Consider the following 17,374-nt stretch of genomic DNA (forward strand, 5'->3'; position numbering starts at 1 on the left):
GCTCTTGAAGACCCTCTTCATTTTAAAGAAGGCAAACTAATTTTTAAAATACACTAGTGTTTTCTTTTGCTAAACAGTTCTTTTAATTATAAATATTCAAACTTTATTTCAATCATTAAGTTGAACTTTTAACTTTTTATACTCATTTTCAAGTTACAGAATCTTATTGCATTCAACAATTTAAACAACATAATATAATTAAGACATGGATAACTGAAATATTGTGTGTGTATATATATATGTACATATATATGGTATGTATGTGTATATATGTAGATATATTTTTTTTTATTTATATATTTTTATTACATTTTCAGTTTCAGTTTGATTTCAGTATGAGGCAACATAGAACTAAACAAGCACAGAAAAAAATCAAAAATGTAAAGACACTACAAATCCAGAAAAAAATATGAATCAATTAAAAATGAAGATTCTTGAATCAGTATCAGTGTCCACTTATTAGGATACTCATATTTTGTATCTGAAAGAATAACACTGATCTTAGTGTGAAGGTTGATTATTCTCTGAAAGGTTGGAACGTGCTCTCTGTTAAACATTCTGAAACTCGTTTAACTCCTTTCTTCCACTTCCCATTATGTAGCTAGATGTGTTTTGATCAGGTCCAAAAGTGAGGGTATTTTTGGGATGCCAGAGGTCATTGTCTCATTCAAAAGTATTGGCCTCCAAAGATGGTTTCTAAAGGAGCAATTATATTGAATTAAGCCAACTATTTATTCATGCTCATGCAAAATGTTTATGTTGAGATTTGAGTAACTTGGAGGACACATTGAGATCAAAACAACACAGACAATACAAGTCAAGATCAAAAACTATTTTATTTCACATCATATTTTATGATTAGAAAAAAAAAACTCAGCCAAAGTGCTTTACTCGGCTGCCTCTTTTCCCTGTAAAAACATGAAACAATTAATACATAGGGCATATGCGCCTACATATACATCATACTCTGGAATGAGTTTGTCTTTCGTGAATTTTATGAACCTTAAAGCTATATCTCACATTTATTTCAGTCAAGACTTAACTATTACATGATTTACATTAAAAAGGTGGAATTTTATTTGATATAATTTTCATTAAGTTGAATGTTATGTTATTTACCTTGCCAGAGTCACGGCTCTTTGCTCTCAGCTTGTTGACCTGGGATTCTGCAATGTCAGCACGCTCCTCAGCCTCCTCCAGCTCATGCTGGACCTTCCTGCACTTGGACAGATGGACGTTGGCTTGCTCCTCCTTAAAACCATAGATAATAACAGATTTTTAATGTCCTAAATGTCAAAAGGTCAAATAAATCTGCCATAGTACGAAGTTTGCATCGTTAAAAGACTGATAGCATACATATATATAAATATTTAAATGTTCAAAAAGGGCCAATGGTAGTGTAAATGTAATCATTTTGCAATAATATGAAGTGTGCATTGTTAAGAGTAAATGTTTTGTACTTACCGATTCCTCAGCCTGCCTCTTGTAGGCCTTCACCTTGAGCTGCAACTTGTCAACCAGATCCTGCAGCCTGGCGACATTTTTCTTGTCCTCTTCAGTCTGTAATAGACAATATAGATGTGCAAGTTAAAATATTTTTAATGGTAAGTATATTGGATAATTTTGTCCTGTACATTTTAACTACAAAAGTGACTGTACCTGATAGGTGAGCTCCTTTACTCTCCTCTCATATTTGCGGACACCCTTAATAGCATCTGCTCCACGTCTCTGTTCACCCTCAACCTCTGATTCCAGCTCACGCACCTTCAAAAAACAAAAAGAAAATAAATAAGTGTCCGTATTTATTCAAAGTCTTTCTTCAGCTGTGCAAATCATAATATGACTTTCTTACCCGAGACTCAAGTTTCTGGAGCTGCTTCTTGCCACCCTTCATGGCCAGGTTCTCAGCCTCATCCAGACGGTGCTGCAGGTCCTTAACAGCGACCTCAAGGTTCTTCTTCATCCTCTCCAAGTGACTGCTAGTGTCTTGCTCCTTCTTCAGCTCCTCAGCCATCATAGCAGCCTAGAGGAGACAGCATAACATGTTATTTAGCAATACCTTTAAAAAAACACAGATTGGAGTAAAAGTAAGAATAAATTAATTTCAAACCTACATCAGTGATGGCCTTCTTGGCCTTCTCCTCTGCATTTCTTGCTTCCTGAACAGTGTCATCCACTTCACCCTGGACCTGGACCAGGTCACTCTCAAGCTTCTTCTTTGTGTTCAGAAGGCTTGTGTTCTAAAAGATAAAATGATATTCTCACGTAAGTCATCATTTGCCTGATATTTACGCTGTTGTAAATCTCATTAGACATTTAAATTATTGGAGAAATTAAAGGATCTTGTTCACCTGAGAGTGCAGAAGTCCAACACGCTCACTGGCATCCAGCAGCTCTTGCTCTGCGATTTTGCGGCTTCTCTCTGTCTGTTCCAGAGCAGCTCTGAGTTCCTCAATTTCAGCCATCATCAGACCGTTTCTGCGATCCACCATGGCAGCTTGTTCTTTGAAGTCTTCCTGGGCTCTGACAGCATCATCAAGGTGCAATTGTGCATCCTAGTGAAAAAATATCATGAAAATGTTCCCATGAATGCTAAAATGTCCCTGTACTGACCATAGTCTGTGGAACAGCTCTATGTCTTACATACCTTCAGCTGTGTCTGCACATTCCTCAGTTGCTTCTGGGACTCAGCAGCCTGGCGGTTGGCGTGGCTCAGCTGAACCTCCATCTCATTCAGGTCTCCCTCCATCTTCTTCTTGATTCTCAGGGCATCGTTCCTGCTCCTGACCTCAGCATCCAGAGTGCTCTGCATGGAGTCGGTCACTCTTTGGCTGTTCCTCTTGATCTGCTCCATCTCCTCATCTTTCTCTGCCAGCTTCCTGTCCACCTCACCCTTAATCTGGTTGAGCTCCAGCTGGACACGCAGGATCTTAGACTCTTCATGTTCCAGAGTTCCCTGACAATATCAAAGAATGAAATATTTATATCTGCCTTGAAACCTTTTAAAGTTTGTCACATGATTTAGAATTTAATTTCAGAAGATCTCTTATGAAAAAATAATGTACCTCAGCCTCTTCAAGAGCTGTCTGGATCTCACACTTCTCTGTCTCCACCTGCTTCTTGGACTTCTCCAGCTCATGGATGTTCTTGCCAGTCTCACCAATCTGTTCAGTCAGATCTGAGATCTCCTCTGCAGATAGATACATTTGTTTTGTATTGTTAGTCCTTAAAAAGTAAAAACTTTAGTTTAACACATTAACGTATGTTGAATACAATGTAACTTTTAAATGATGTAGAACTCACGTTGCAGGTTCTTGTTTTCACGCTTCATGGTCTCCAGTTGATCAAGAGCTTCCTCATAAGAGTTCTTCATCTTGAACAGCTCAGTGCTGAGAGAACGAGCCTCTTTCTGTGCTCCCTCAAGCTCTGCCTGACCCTCCTCATACTTCTGTTTCCACTCTGACAACACCTGAATAACACAATTGCACAGGTCAGTTGGTTATGTAGCAGTATAGAGACACATATATATCTGTATCATTGTTTGTATGGCTTGGCCACACAAAGTGAACAATGCTACCTTGTCAAAGTTCCTCTGCTTCTTGTCAAGATTGGCAGCCAGACCGTTGGCCCTCTCCACATCAATCATGAGGTCCTCCACCTCACTCTGGAGTCTCTGTTTGGTTTTCTCAAGAGAAGCACACTTGGAATTCACTGCCTCAATCTGTTCCTCAGCCTCCTGGAGGCGCTGGGCCAGCTTTTTCCTGTTTGAAAAGAAATGTCGCTCATTGAAATACAAATAGTTAGACACATTTTCAGATATTATTGCATGTATGAAATAAAAATCTTTGGAGAACTTGGATAAACATATGAAAGCAGTGCTGTATTCTAAAATGTTTTCCACAAAAAAAGATACTAACTGCATGTAAAATATACATATTTGCATTAATAAAAGCAAATATTGATACAAGGAATGCAGTTGCCAGTTGAGAATTCCTAAAACACCAGACTTCTGAATTGACCATTTAATTGTTTGAATGTCACTCACTTGGATTCCTCAAGCTCCTCAGTGCGCTGGATAGCATCAGTTTCATACTTTGATCTCCACTGAGCCACCTCACTGTTTGCCTTGGACATTCCACGCTGCAGCTCAGCCTTGGCCTCCTGCTCCTCCTCAAACTGTTCCCTCAGCAGATCACAGTCATGGCGAGCTGATTGCAGTCCATGGGCAAGAGCATTCTTGGCCTGTTGTAAAAATTATTCATGAATGTACAACATTTCTAAATTCCAAAATGAATAATACCAATACACACAAACTCAATGGTTTCTTACCTTAACCTCCTCTTCAATCTGTCTCTTCAGCTCCTCAATCTGCTGTGTGAAGGCCTGTTTGCCTCTGGTCAGCTGGGAAACAAGGGCTTCTTTCTCCTCAACTTGACGGCTGAACTCACCTTGTGTGAAAGATGTCATGATACATTAGTTTATGTTATGTTTCTCAATGACATGCACAACAGATCATTCAATGATAACTGGTAGCTACCATTTTCTGTCAGGAGACGTGCTCTCTGTGCACTTGTGTCATTGATCTGACGAACATTTTCATCGTTCTTGGTCTTCAATTCGCTAAGTTGATCCTCAAGAGTACGGCACATCTTTTCAAGATTTCCCTAACGAGGAAAAGAGAGATGAGATGAGTGGTCATATTTCATTCATAATATGAAATGCATTATTATCTACATTCATTTGGGAAATAAAATAGTAATGTAATGTGTACCTTTGCTTTAGCAACATTCTCCATGTTGCTGGAGAGGTCATCGATCTCCATCTTGTATTCACTCTTTTCCTTCTCAAGCTTCTGCTTAACACGCTGGAGGTTGTCAATCTGTTCTCCCAGCTCAGCAACGCTGTCAGCCTGCTTCTTGCGAAGAGCAGCAGCAGTGGCTTCATGCTGCAGAGTGGACTCCTCAAGATCACGACGGAGCTTCTGGAACTCAGCCTCACGCTTCTTGTTCATCTCAATCTGAGCAGAAGTGGCACCACCAGCCTCCTCAAGCCTCTCACTGATCTCCTCAAGTTCCCTGGAGAGGTCAGCTCTCTGCTTCTCCACCTTGGCACGAGCAGCACGCTCAGCCTCAATCTCTTCCTCCAGTTCCTCAATGCGGGCCTGTTGAATGTAGGTGTAATTTCTTTCAGTAAACTTTCACTTTGGATACACAATAGGAAATGGGTGCAGTCATGTTTTGTATCACAATATGTCACCTGAAGCTCCTTGATCTTCTTCTGAAGCTGAGCACCCATTGACTGCTCATCTTCAACCTTGCTGAGGAGCTGACTGCATTCAAATTCCTTCCTGTAAGTTATAGATAAAGTACATATAGTTCATGCAGTTGACCAACATTTTCAAAAGAAAGGTTGTTGTTCAAATGAACTTTACTTTTTAATTTTCTCATCAGACTGCTGCTTGTCATTCTCAAGATCCATAATGGATTCCTGGGCCAGTTTCAGATCACCCTCAAGCTTTCTCTTGGCTCTCTCAAGGTCCATGCGCAGCTTCTTTTCTTGCTCCAGAGAACCTTCAAGCTGAAGAAATAAAATATGTTTTTAATCATCGCGTTCAAGAACAATCTTGCTTTTCCCATCCAAGTGTCTTGGTACACTTACATCATCCACTTGCTGCTCAAGCTTGGTCTTAGACTTGGTCAGAGTGTTGACTTTGTCTTCCTCAGCCTGCAGGTCATCAAGAGTCTGCTGATGAGCCTCCTGAAGTGCTTTCTTTTCCTTGGTCAATTTAGCAATGCTCTCATCCTGAGATGCCATCTCCTCGGTCAGATTCTTGACCTAAATGTGCAAAAAAGATGTCATCAATAAGCGCTCATCATTATCATTTTGCTTAATTTTCTGGACAGCTTATCATTTACAAACCTTGTTCTCTGTGGCATGTTTCTCCTTCTCCACTTTGGCCAAGGTAAGCTCCAGGTCATCAATATCCTTCTTGAGCTCAGAGCATTCATCCTCCAGCTTTCTCTTTTTGGCAGTGAGCTCAGCATTGATTTCCTCTTCATCCTCCAGTCTCTCAGTTGTCTCTTTGAGTTTGGCCTCCATCTGAATCTTGCTCTTAATAAGCCCCTCACATCTCTCCTCAGCATCTGACAGATTTTCTGATTCCTAGTCCATTGAATGTAAATAGATGTTAACACACCGACAATTAACAACAAGAAAAAACAACTGTCTTTAGATGTGAACTCACAGATGCTACTTGCAGCTGCAGATCATTCTTCTCCTGCAGGAAGGACACCATCTTCTCCTCCAGTTCCTTCTTCTTTGCCAGGGCAGTAGCCAAGTCAGTTTTCATCTTATCATAGTTCTCCTTCATGTTTGCCAGCTCCTTCTCAGTTTCAGCAGTCTTCAGCAGAGGCTTGATCTTGTAGTACACCTTCATCCATGGCCAATGCTTCACATTCATGAATGAGCGGACATTGTACTGGACTGTATAGACGGCATCCCTGCATGCAAGAAGTATCTGTTAGGGACCATGTTTGTTCTGTATTTTCATACCATAATTCAGAATTAGCTGTTTTCTTCATGCCTCCTCTGAGTCATCTTCAAAAACTCCGTTCTCATGAGGTAACCACGGCACAAAGCTTGAGTCATTGTGACCAGTGATGCCAGTTTTTCATCTCTCATCTCCTCAAGGGTACCCAGCAGACCGGCCTTGAAGAACACCTGAACAAACAAAAAATAAGTTACAGGTAGGATGAACTGAGAAGGTGGATACTTGTTCCGGGACAAAAGGACGCCTTTAGTCTCTCGCCCTTTTTGTAAATGATCGTTGCTGTAAAGTTTGATGGAAGAATCCCAACTGAGGCAGTTGTTGATTACTTTTGGCCCCCACCGGCAGGTTAATAGTATTGAGGAGTAACCACTGTAACCATGACAGATACTTAAGCATACAGTAATAAATTATCATTAAAAAAACATTCGGCTGATGGGTCCAGCAGAATGCAAGATTAGCCGTGGACTGACAAACAAAAAGATGCAAATAACAATCATGCTTCGTACTGGACTGAACAAAAGCAAAGTGCTTACCTTGGTGTGCCCAAATTTGTACTCATCATGATTAACATCAATTGACCCAAGCAGCTTCTCTGAAGCCTTCTTGTTGTCCATGAACTGGCCCTCAGGGATGACACTGGCATTCAGTACCTTGTACCTTTCAAAAGAGAGTTAATGGTCATTTTTTTTACCTTTTCATTTTAATAGTACACACAAAATGTCCATTGATACCTCTGCTTGAAGTCAGCATAGAGAATTCTGCTGGGGAAACCTTTCCTGCAGATTCTGATACCCTCCAGCACACCATTACACCTGAGCTGGTGGATGACCAGGAAGTTCTCCATCAATCCTGCAAAAAAATAGACGTTTTAATAACTTAATTGAATAAATAGTTAGTATCTAGATGTATGCAAACCATACCAATGAAAGCAAACCACTCCTCGAAAACTCGATTGAGATTATGTTCTCTATGTACCTGGAGTCTTTGACTCATTGGGAATCAGGCAACGCACAAAGTGAGGATGAGTGCTCCTCAAGTTAGTCATCAGCTTGCCCAAGTTCTCCTGTAGATCCAAAGTGGTGTCATATCAAGAAATGTTGTAATTGTAAATTTGAGTACAAACTGATTCATATAAGATACATTTGCAATGTTAAGCCTTACCCTAAACTGTGAAGACACCGTCTGCATAGAACCACCCTTCTTCTTGCCTCCCTTCTTGCTGCCACCAACCTCTGTTGATCATTTTAAGCAGATATGATTTCTTTGAACTTCACATTAAATTTACATGAACAGATGCTATAGTTAAAAATGTATCTAACTTAAAATGTGTTTTAGTTTACTGCAGCTACTATCATACCTTCAACTACAGGTGGGTACAGAACAGGCAGCAGTTTCACGTTGGATTTCTGGTAAAGCTGAATGACAGACTCATTCAGTGGATCCTTGTTCTTGTCCAGCCAGCCAGTGACATTGTAGTCCACGGTACCAGCATAGTGCACCATGGAGAAGTGGGCCTCAGCCTTGTTTTTGGCAGGCTTTGGCTTCTCAAATGCTTGGTTTTTGCCAAGATGCTGGTCATACAGCTTGTTCTTGAAAGATACATCTGTGGCCTTGGGGAACATGCACTCCTCTTCAAGGATGGAGAAGATGCCCATGGGCTTGAAGAAAGTGGGAAGAAATATGTAATTAAGTGATACATTAAGTCAAATTAAGGAAAATTATATAGAGTCACAAAATTAAATGATTACCTTTTCAATCAGCTCGATGCAGGCAGCCAAGTCCATGCCAAAGTCAATGAACTCCCAGATAATACCCTCCTTCTTGTACTCCTCTTGTTCCAGGACAAACATGGTGTGATTGAAGAACTGTTGCAGTTTCTCATTGGTGAAGTTGATGCACAGCTGCTCCAATGTGTTGAACTGCAAGGACACATATAATCATTAGAACCTCTTTACGTTGCCAACAATAATTCTGTCAATAAAGGTATTGGCTATTGAATTGTGGGAATATAAGCTTACGTCAAAGATTTCAAATCCAGCGATGTCCAGGACACCAATGTAGAACTGCCTCGCCTGTTTAGTGTCCAACATCTGGTTGATACGGATGACCATCCACAAGAACATCTTCTCATAGATAGACTTGGCCAGGGCGGGCACAGAGTTATAAACCTGTATACAAATAACGATGTGATTTGATTAGTTAACTTTAAAAAAATATTAGATCATTGTTGTTTTTAAAGTAATAAGACTTTTTTTAAATTTTTTATCCCAAATTCAAATCTAAGAATCTAAAATTCAATTCACTTCAATTACATTTGTGTAGCCCAAAATCACAAATTTGCCCCAGAGGGCTTTACAATTTGTACACATACAACATCTATTGTAAGGACCCTCACATCGTTACAGGAAAAGCCCTTTTAATGGGGCGAGATGAATAAGTAGAATAAGTCAAGCACAACATGGTGCTTGACTTATTTTAGATTCAGCATTCAATAGATGAAACTCTTTGAAAGTAGTAACATTAAACACTTACATGGCTTTTATTTAATCTAGTGATCCCTGTACCACATTATTTTAGTAGAACTAATACAATGAATCTGTTTACAAACAGTAAGACATTGGATATTGATAATTCATGTTTACCTGAGGTACAGTCTGTCCCTTGGTGACATATTCATTTCCGACCTTCACTCTAGGGTAGCACAGAGCTTTCAGCATGTCAGCGGAGTTCAGACCCAGCAAGTAAGCAACCTTGTCAGCATCTGAAAATAGTTCAGTGATTTTTATCATGACATGAACAGAAAACAGTGTGATCAAGAACTGTATTTATCTTAATACTGTTCCCATGCTACTCACCCTCTGTGCCATCAGGCTCAGCCTGCTCCTCACGCTGCTTTTGCTTGAACTTCATGTTACCATGGTGGAGCACTGCGCCTGTCATCTTGTAGATGCTCATTTTTTCTTCATTGGTGAAGCCCAGGATATCAATAGCATTCTGAGATGGAAAGAGAAAAGATGTGTCCACACAAAACATAATCACTTTAGAAAATGCACTTAGTTTTGCATGCATTGCGGAATATATATTTCAATTTTTTTAAGTGAAGTTCACTCACATCAGTGGCTTCCAGCTCAACTTTGTCATCAATACTGGCCACAGTGATCTGACCCATGCTGCACATGGCGAAGTCATAAGGGTTGGTTGTGATGAGTGCCAAATCTGGTGATCAAAAAAGGTTGAAAACATCAATACTTTTGTCTTATATGAAAACTGTAAGTAGGTGAAATGTTGCAACAGCTCAATCATTTACCCAGCAGCTCAGGTATGTGGGCTGTCATCATCTGGTAGAAGATATGGTAGCCTCTTTCCTGCTTAAGCTGGAATGTCACTCTAGACTTCTCCAGCAGATCTACAAATATTGTCCATAAGTCACACATAGGCCAATTCTCAAATCTATTCATTTGTATGTACTAGGAGTATTATTACTTACATGTTTCAATATCAGCACTAGCCAGTTTGCCAGTTGAGCCAAAGTGGATTCTGATGAATTTACCCTGTTTGGAACAAAGATATGTTTAATGTGCCTCTACATGGACAATCAGTAAGGCTTCTCACATGTGTAGAAAGTGTTTCATACTTACAAAACGAGAAGAGTTGTCATTCCTAATAGTTTTGGCGTTACCATAGGCCTCCAGCAGGGGATTGGCTGCAATAATCTGATCCTCCAGTGACCCCTATATCCATTATTAGAAGTGATATTAAAAAATTACTTTGGAAAATGTTCCATTGGCAAAGAACCACGAATTGTAATCATCCGCAACATACCTTTGATGTGTCCCTCTTCGGTCCACCAACTGAGATTGTTGCAAAGTACTGGATGACACGCTTGGTGTTCACAGTCTTTCCAGCACCAGATTCTCCACTAGGTATAGACACAGACTTATAAGAATTTGATCAAGATATTTGACTATCCTCAATAAAGTCAACAATTGCAAATGTACTAAACTTACGTGATCAAGACGGACTGGTTTTCCCTATCTGTTAAACAAGAAACAAAATAATGAACTATGTTTCACTGCAACATAAACCTCATATAGTGATATATTCTACATTGTTATGCTTGTGACTTACCAGTTGCCATAAACTGATAAGCGTTGTCAGAGACAGAGAAGATGTGGGGTGGAGCCTCCATACGCTTCTTGCCTCTATAGGCAGTTACACATTCAGTGTCATACACTGGGAGCCACTTGTATGGGTTCACGGTGGCACAGAACAATCCAGAGTAGGTCTGAAAGTTATCAAAAAGATTCAACAGTTAACATCATGATTCCTACAAATAAAGGCATTTTCAATACTTATGGTTCTCCTTAGATTGTCTTACGTAGATCATCCATGCTGCATAACGCTCTTTGAGGTTATACAGCACAGAGGCTTCATTGAGATGGGTCATCATGGCCATGTCCTCAATCTTGTCATACTTGGGAGGATTCATTGGATGGACGTCACTTTCTTTAACTGTCTTCTCCTGAAACAGAACATTTGTCACAATAAGAACTGATCATACTGAATTGACTGTTGACTCTGACTTTATGATACCAACCTCCTTTGTATCCAGGACTACGACGGTGACTTTGCCAGCATCTTTCTTGAGGATTGTTGCCTTCAAGTACAGCTCCTTGCTATCGGCCACGTAGCAGGCACTCTTGGCATCAAATGCTGCGCTTTGAGCCGCAACCCTCTCCTTCTCTGGCTTCCGGAGGTAAATTGCAGCTTTGCCATACACGGCCATCTCCGCGTCCGTACTCATGGTAGCAGTTTACTCTAATAAAAAATAACAGTAATCATATTCCTAGTTTTAAAAAGAAATGTCTTCAAGTCATTTGAGTGAACACCACACAATTAACAAGTTCAATTAAAGGATCAACTAATTCCTTTCAAATTGATTTCACCGTTGCTCATTAGAAATCATTTTATAGACAGATAGAGTTGATTGTGATTAGATTAACATTACCTTGCATTTTTGACAACCTTGGATTACCTTGCAACTGAATGATATGTTTCACATATAATACATACAAATTAGTATAGTGTAAAGATGTTCATACCTGACCCAATCTATTTGAAATTGTTGATATATTCCACAATCCTGTTGGCAACATATATATTTCCAGTTATTAATGCAGATTTGAAAAGATTCATTCAACTAAAACTTTTTCTCAAATAATGAATACATTCTTAAAACAGGGAAAACATATGCTTACCACAAGCTGAAGTCTCCAGGGTCTTCTACCACACTCTGCTCTGTGCTGTTGGGCTGCTTTTATTGAACCCGGCTTGCTGACGCAGCAATATTTTTAAATATGGGCATATGCCAAATGTGGAGTGTCCAACAGGCATCGATTCAAGGACATAATGGCTCGTGTTTTAGATTCCAGCCAGCAAGGTCAGTAATACATATCATATTAATCAATAAAAGAAATGAGATGGGTACAGATGGAGCAGTTGTTTTACATTACATTTACATCCACATTGAGATTTTGTTTCACATTTCATTTGTGCTTTGTGTGTTTAACTATAACCTTGAAGATCTTTATAGGCTTCGAGTGTAAAATTCTTGAACTTCAAAGTGTTACTATTTTGGTTGCAACATAGCAAGGACACGTTCATCATTTTTTAAAATCTGTGTTGAAGCAAGCCCATCACTATAATCCTCCTACTTAAGAAGCGTATTCTGCAACATTTTTTTTAAGAACATTATACGGAGGAGCTCTAGGATAAAAGTTAGTGGTGTTCCTGAGATGTTTCCATATTTATCCCGAATTATCATTTCCCATCTGCCAAAACCCAAGAGACGGGATGGTCTTTATTGTGTAGTAGATAAGGATTTATTGCATTCTAAACTTAGAGAGATGATGAAGATGGGGAACAAAAATAGGACAGCAACCATTATATGTGCAAACATGAGCAACACTTTCCATTATGTTTTATCTCTACCATACAGAGTGATGGTAACCCATTATACAACTTCATTTTTTTCATAACACTGGGCCAACCAGTGATTTGTTTTACTGAAATAGTTGTGCTCAAAGTAGTAAATGAAAGTATATAGTAGTAACTGGTGTGAAACAATTAGTATAAACAATATGCTGCAGGAATGCTTTGAGACATTGAGACCTGTGAATATTTTTGATATATTTAGACATGTTTCTTTTCTTTTACTCATTGGAATCCATTGCAGCTGCCAAGTTGACTGACTGTCATTGTCAGCTGTCATTGTCCTAAGGAAATGAGTGAGACTTAAATGTTTAAATAGGACTGTTCTAGCGTACAGGTGGTGAGTGTAATGTGGGGGAGGGGAGTGACACAGGGCTGTAAAGTCAGGATAACCCAAAACATTTTTGATATTGGGAGCAATCATTATTTTGAGAATCAGATTTTTGTGTGTAAAGTATAGTTATTTTTTTTCAATTCAAATTTGGCTAACAATTTATAATAACCTCACACTATTTAGCATTAGTAAAGCATGAGTAAACACTGAATTCATCATTTATAAAGCATTGTTCCAACATGAACACTCATTAGTATGCAATTCATAAACACAGTTATAAATGTTTTATTCCTGATTAATAAGCTCACTATTATGCGTTTCATGATTGGGTTTTCCTACTTTATAAATGATGGATTCCCCATTTGTAAATTAAGTAATATACAATTTTATAGATGATGCACTAATGGTTAACATGTGCTTATTAAACATGTTTTAATACTGCAATTCATGATATATTCAGGTCGTTACTATCTAAAGTGAGAACTATCTATGCTTTACAAAGCATTAATAAATCACATTGAAAGGCCAGTAGTGCCTCAAAGCTAACACAAGTCTCAGTTATCTTCTCAGCAGAAAAGGGAAATAGACACAACGTGATAAAGAACATTAATATGATGGTGATGGGGGCGATACCCGTCAGTGGCACGAGTGGTGAGTATGTTTCATAGTTCGCTGGCAAATATATATTATTGATTACAGCTAGCTAGCTGTGACTTGTTTGCTAGCTAGCCAACTAGCAAGCTCGTCACTAACTAGAGCAGTGGTTCTCAAATGAGGGTACGTGTACCCCTGGGGGTATGTGAAGGGACTCCAGGGGGTACGTGAGATTAGCATCCATTCAAAAATCCTTTAAAAATAGTTATTTAATAAATATTCAATAACATATAAGTGTAAGTTCATTAAGATAATTGTATATAAAATTGGCTTCTCTGAGGAATTCATTGCCGGGATTAGATTACTTTATTCCTTTCCCCTAACAACTGTAATTTCTAATAATACTCAGTCTAACTACTTCCGACTTGGACTGGGAACAAGACAAGGGTGTCCTCTTTCTCCTCTCTTGTTCGCGCTAGCCATTGAGCCTCTAGCAGTGGCTCTGTGACTGTAAAGACTTAAAGGGTGTACCTCGAGGTGATTTAGAACTGAAAGTTTCTCTGTACACAGATGATTTTCTGCTGTATGTCTCCAACCCATCTCTATCTCTCCCCTATATTCTAGATATCCTGAATCAGTTTGGGAAAATATCAGGATATAAGCTAAATTAGCAAAAAAGTTAACTTTTCCCACTAAACTCTAAAGCAGAGGCACTCCCTTCCAGCCTTTTCCCCTTTAAGGTGGCCCGGAATGGCATTAAGTACTTGAGGTCACACGCTCCTTTCATTCTACTTTTAAAACGATATTATCCTTTTGAATAAATGCAAACCCTAGTGGGTCGTGTAAACCTAGTTAAAATTATAGTGTTACCCACATTTTTATATCTCTTTCAAAATATTCCTATCCTGATTAAAACATCTTTTTTTAATCCTGATAAAAATATAATTTCTTTCATATGGGGGACCAAACCTATTCGGATCAGCAAGACTCAATTCCAAAGACCAAAGCGTGCAGAAGGCTTAGCTTTACCCAATTTTCTCTTTTACTATTGGGCATGCAATATCCAGAAGCTACTTCACTGATTTGAAGACAGGCCAATTGTAGGAAAGGCGGACTGGGTACAAATAGAATTCTCCTCCTGCCGGCACCACCTCGGCTCAGTGGTCTGTGCAGCCCTGCCTCTTCTTAGCAATAGCTTGAGTACAAACATAATAGTAAATCACACAATAAGAATATGGGCTCAGTTTAGGAGACATGTTGGGCAACAAGGAGCCTCCACCTGCTCCCCCATCAAATGTAAACATATGTTTATTCCCTCCTGTACAGATAAAATATTTACTCTATGGTTTGATAAAGGGATCAGGTCAATCCATAATTTATACATAAAAGACATGTTTATCTCCCAATTATCACAAATCTATGATCTACCAAAGAACATTTTTTTCCGCTACTTGCAGTTCAGGAGCTTTGTACGAAAAACCTTTGACTCATTTCCGAACAAGCCCATGAAATCTCATGTTGACAGCCTCCTAGAACTGGACCCGAACAGTAAAGAGGATTGATATCCCAAACTTACAAGCTCATTAACGATATCAACCCACACTCCTTCAGATCATGGAGTGGTTATAACAAATGACCAATGGGACTCTATTTTAGACTTGATATATACATCATCTACATCCGCTAAGAACAACTTAATACAGGTAAAAGTGGTCCACAGGGCTCATTACACTAATGCTAGATTGTCAAAAATGTACCCTAACTCTGATCCGTTTTGTCCTCGATGTAAAGGCCAGCCAGCAGACCTGTTACACATGTTTTGGCTATGCCCGAAACTCTCCACCTTTTGCATAAGTATTTTTAAAGCTTATAGTGAGATGTTTGCAACTCAATTTGACCCAGACTCAATTTGCGCACTCTTTGGCTTAACACTGTACCCGTTTACCAAATGAAGCCAATGTGGTCGTAGCCTTCACAACACTCCTTGCTCGACGTTTAATCCTTCTGAGATGGAAGCAACGTGTTCCCCCCATTGTTCTCCCACTGGGTCAAAGATGTCATGTATTTCTTGACACTTGAAAAAATTCACAGCTTCCTCCCAAACCTTTGGTAAAGTATGGAGACCTTTTTTAGACTGCTACAACTCCTTACAAGAACCTCTCGACAAAGACTAATGTGGATCCCCTATCCGTCCCATAGCAACAGTGAGCAGCCAAGCAGGTCGGGTGGGTAGGGTCGGGAATGAGGAGGTTTCAAATTTCAATCTGTATTTGCCCTCAGACATGTGTGAATCCTCTTCCCTGGTGGGATAAAAACTGTGAAAATCAATAAAACATATTTACAAAAAAAAAGATAATTGTATATATTCTGTTAAATCAGACACTGATGGCACAGCGCTCTGTATTACATCTTTTTTTCAACCCAAAAATGATTTTTCACTGGTTACGGGGTACTTGGCTGAAAAATTATTTCACAGGGGGTACTTCACTGAAAAAAGGTTGAGAACCACTGAACTAGAGGTCCTGAGACAGGCACGCGTCGCCTCAGTTGTAAGTAGACCGTGAGTGTTTACTCATGCTTTACTAATGCTAAATAGTGTGTAGTTTTTAAGTGTTACCCAAATTTACTCTTCAGGGGAAATGATGTGGTGAAAATTATAGTCATCGAGCTAACTACCAAACCATTTTTTATCATAATTTTTTGTAAATTTGCATGTTTTAATATTTAAATTTTTGTGTGTGTTAAATGTCTTTGTAAACAAACTCCTTTTGTTTATTAATGTACAACGTGACTGAAATGCGCGTTACTCGCATCCATACGCGTCTGTGCACTGACTGCAGGTAATCTACTCGCAACACTTCTGCTGTGAACGCAGTTTAACTCCAGACTTTGAAACTCTTGCCAGGAGCAAACATACCCAGTTCTCCCAGTATGAATTCCTCCATACTCAGGTCCATGTCAGTGTTGCACCTCAGGTTGAAGTGAGTGCTGCTTCATGTTTTTCAGTATTTACCCACTGATAAGGTAATCAGAAGAAAAGTTAATGTTGTATACTTGAATCTTTTTTTATTAATTCATTTTGAGTTTGTAGATAAAAGCTGCTCCTCAGGACACGGAATGTTTTCCATAGTGCAGCATTGTTGTCATAGATTCAGTGAGTGAGTATTCTCAGCTAAAGTTACATCATTTTAGTCTTTTTGAAACTGCTTCTCAGTAGTTGGACTTTTGTATTTCATGTTTGTGCATGAAAGCACTGCTGAGTCTATTAACAAAGGCTGAAGTTACTGAATTGTTAAGTGTGTTGTATTACCTTAAGATGGACTTTGGGGTTTTTAATCGACTATAAAAGGGAATATTTCTAACTAGTTTTTTTCCTGCATTCTGTGATATTCTGTACTATCTTAGATTCAAACTGCACCATCTTTTTATTGAATCAATTTGAGAAGTTCAACATTTTCCTCAATTTGGCATTTAGGGGTGATGGTGGGTCCCGAACCCAGACCCGTCGAGAACCACTGCCTTAGATAATCAATTTCTGGCACCTGTTGACTGACTCGACTCAAAGTGGGGGGGGTTACTTATGTGTGTTAACTCCCATAACCTCCACCCGCACCCTCAGATCCACAGGCCGCTCGCTCTTTCGGGTCCCCGACACCAAGCTCCGCACCATGGGCGACCGGGCCTTTTGATCGGCAACGCCACGCTTGTGGAACGGTCTCCCTGACCACCTAAGGGCAACTCAGACACTGAACTATTTTAAGACTGGCCTAAAAACCTTTTTATTCAGGAAGGCATTTTTTACCTTGAGTTTTTTTTATGGGTTGCTTTAACTATGTTTTAATCGGTTTTATTTGTTTTTACTATATGTGTGGCACTCTGAGATTCTTTTGAAGGAAGAGTGCGAT

General features: G+C 39.3%; 1 protein-coding gene across 1 annotated transcript; it reads right to left on the minus strand.

Moving 5' to 3' along the window:
• Nucleotides 1–817: 817 nt before the first annotated feature.
• On the minus strand, nt 818–11,368 carry LOC306741911 (myosin heavy chain, fast skeletal muscle-like). Its single transcript, XM_079224247.1, has 39 exons — nt 11,148–11,368; nt 10,929–11,072; nt 10,679–10,835; nt 10,558–10,585; nt 10,373–10,469; nt 10,189–10,281; nt 10,038–10,101; nt 9,858–9,956; nt 9,663–9,766; nt 9,406–9,544; nt 9,193–9,311; nt 8,569–8,718; nt 8,299–8,469; nt 7,908–8,208; nt 7,712–7,782; nt 7,526–7,613; nt 7,282–7,399; nt 7,084–7,207; nt 6,584–6,720; nt 6,245–6,500; nt 5,920–6,162; nt 5,659–5,835; nt 5,432–5,577; nt 5,257–5,347; nt 4,772–5,161; nt 4,538–4,664; nt 4,330–4,448; nt 4,046–4,242; nt 3,578–3,761; nt 3,304–3,469; nt 3,066–3,190; nt 2,648–2,956; nt 2,352–2,555; nt 2,115–2,240; nt 1,853–2,023; nt 1,660–1,764; nt 1,465–1,560; nt 1,120–1,251; nt 818–908 (listed from the first exon to the last, which is right to left on the minus strand). The coding sequence occupies exons 1-39, from the start codon at nt 11,352–11,354 to the stop codon at nt 888–890; spliced, it is 5,796 nt and encodes a 1,931-aa protein (XP_079080373.1). The 5' UTR covers nt 11,355–11,368; the 3' UTR covers nt 818–887.
• Nucleotides 11,369–17,374: the final 6,006 nt, after the last annotated feature.

The sequence above is a fragment of the Taurulus bubalis genome (genome assembly GCF_910589615.1).
Source record: "Taurulus bubalis genome assembly, chromosome: 9".
Taxonomy (NCBI): Eukaryota; Metazoa; Chordata; class Actinopteri; order Perciformes; family Cottidae; genus Taurulus; species Taurulus bubalis.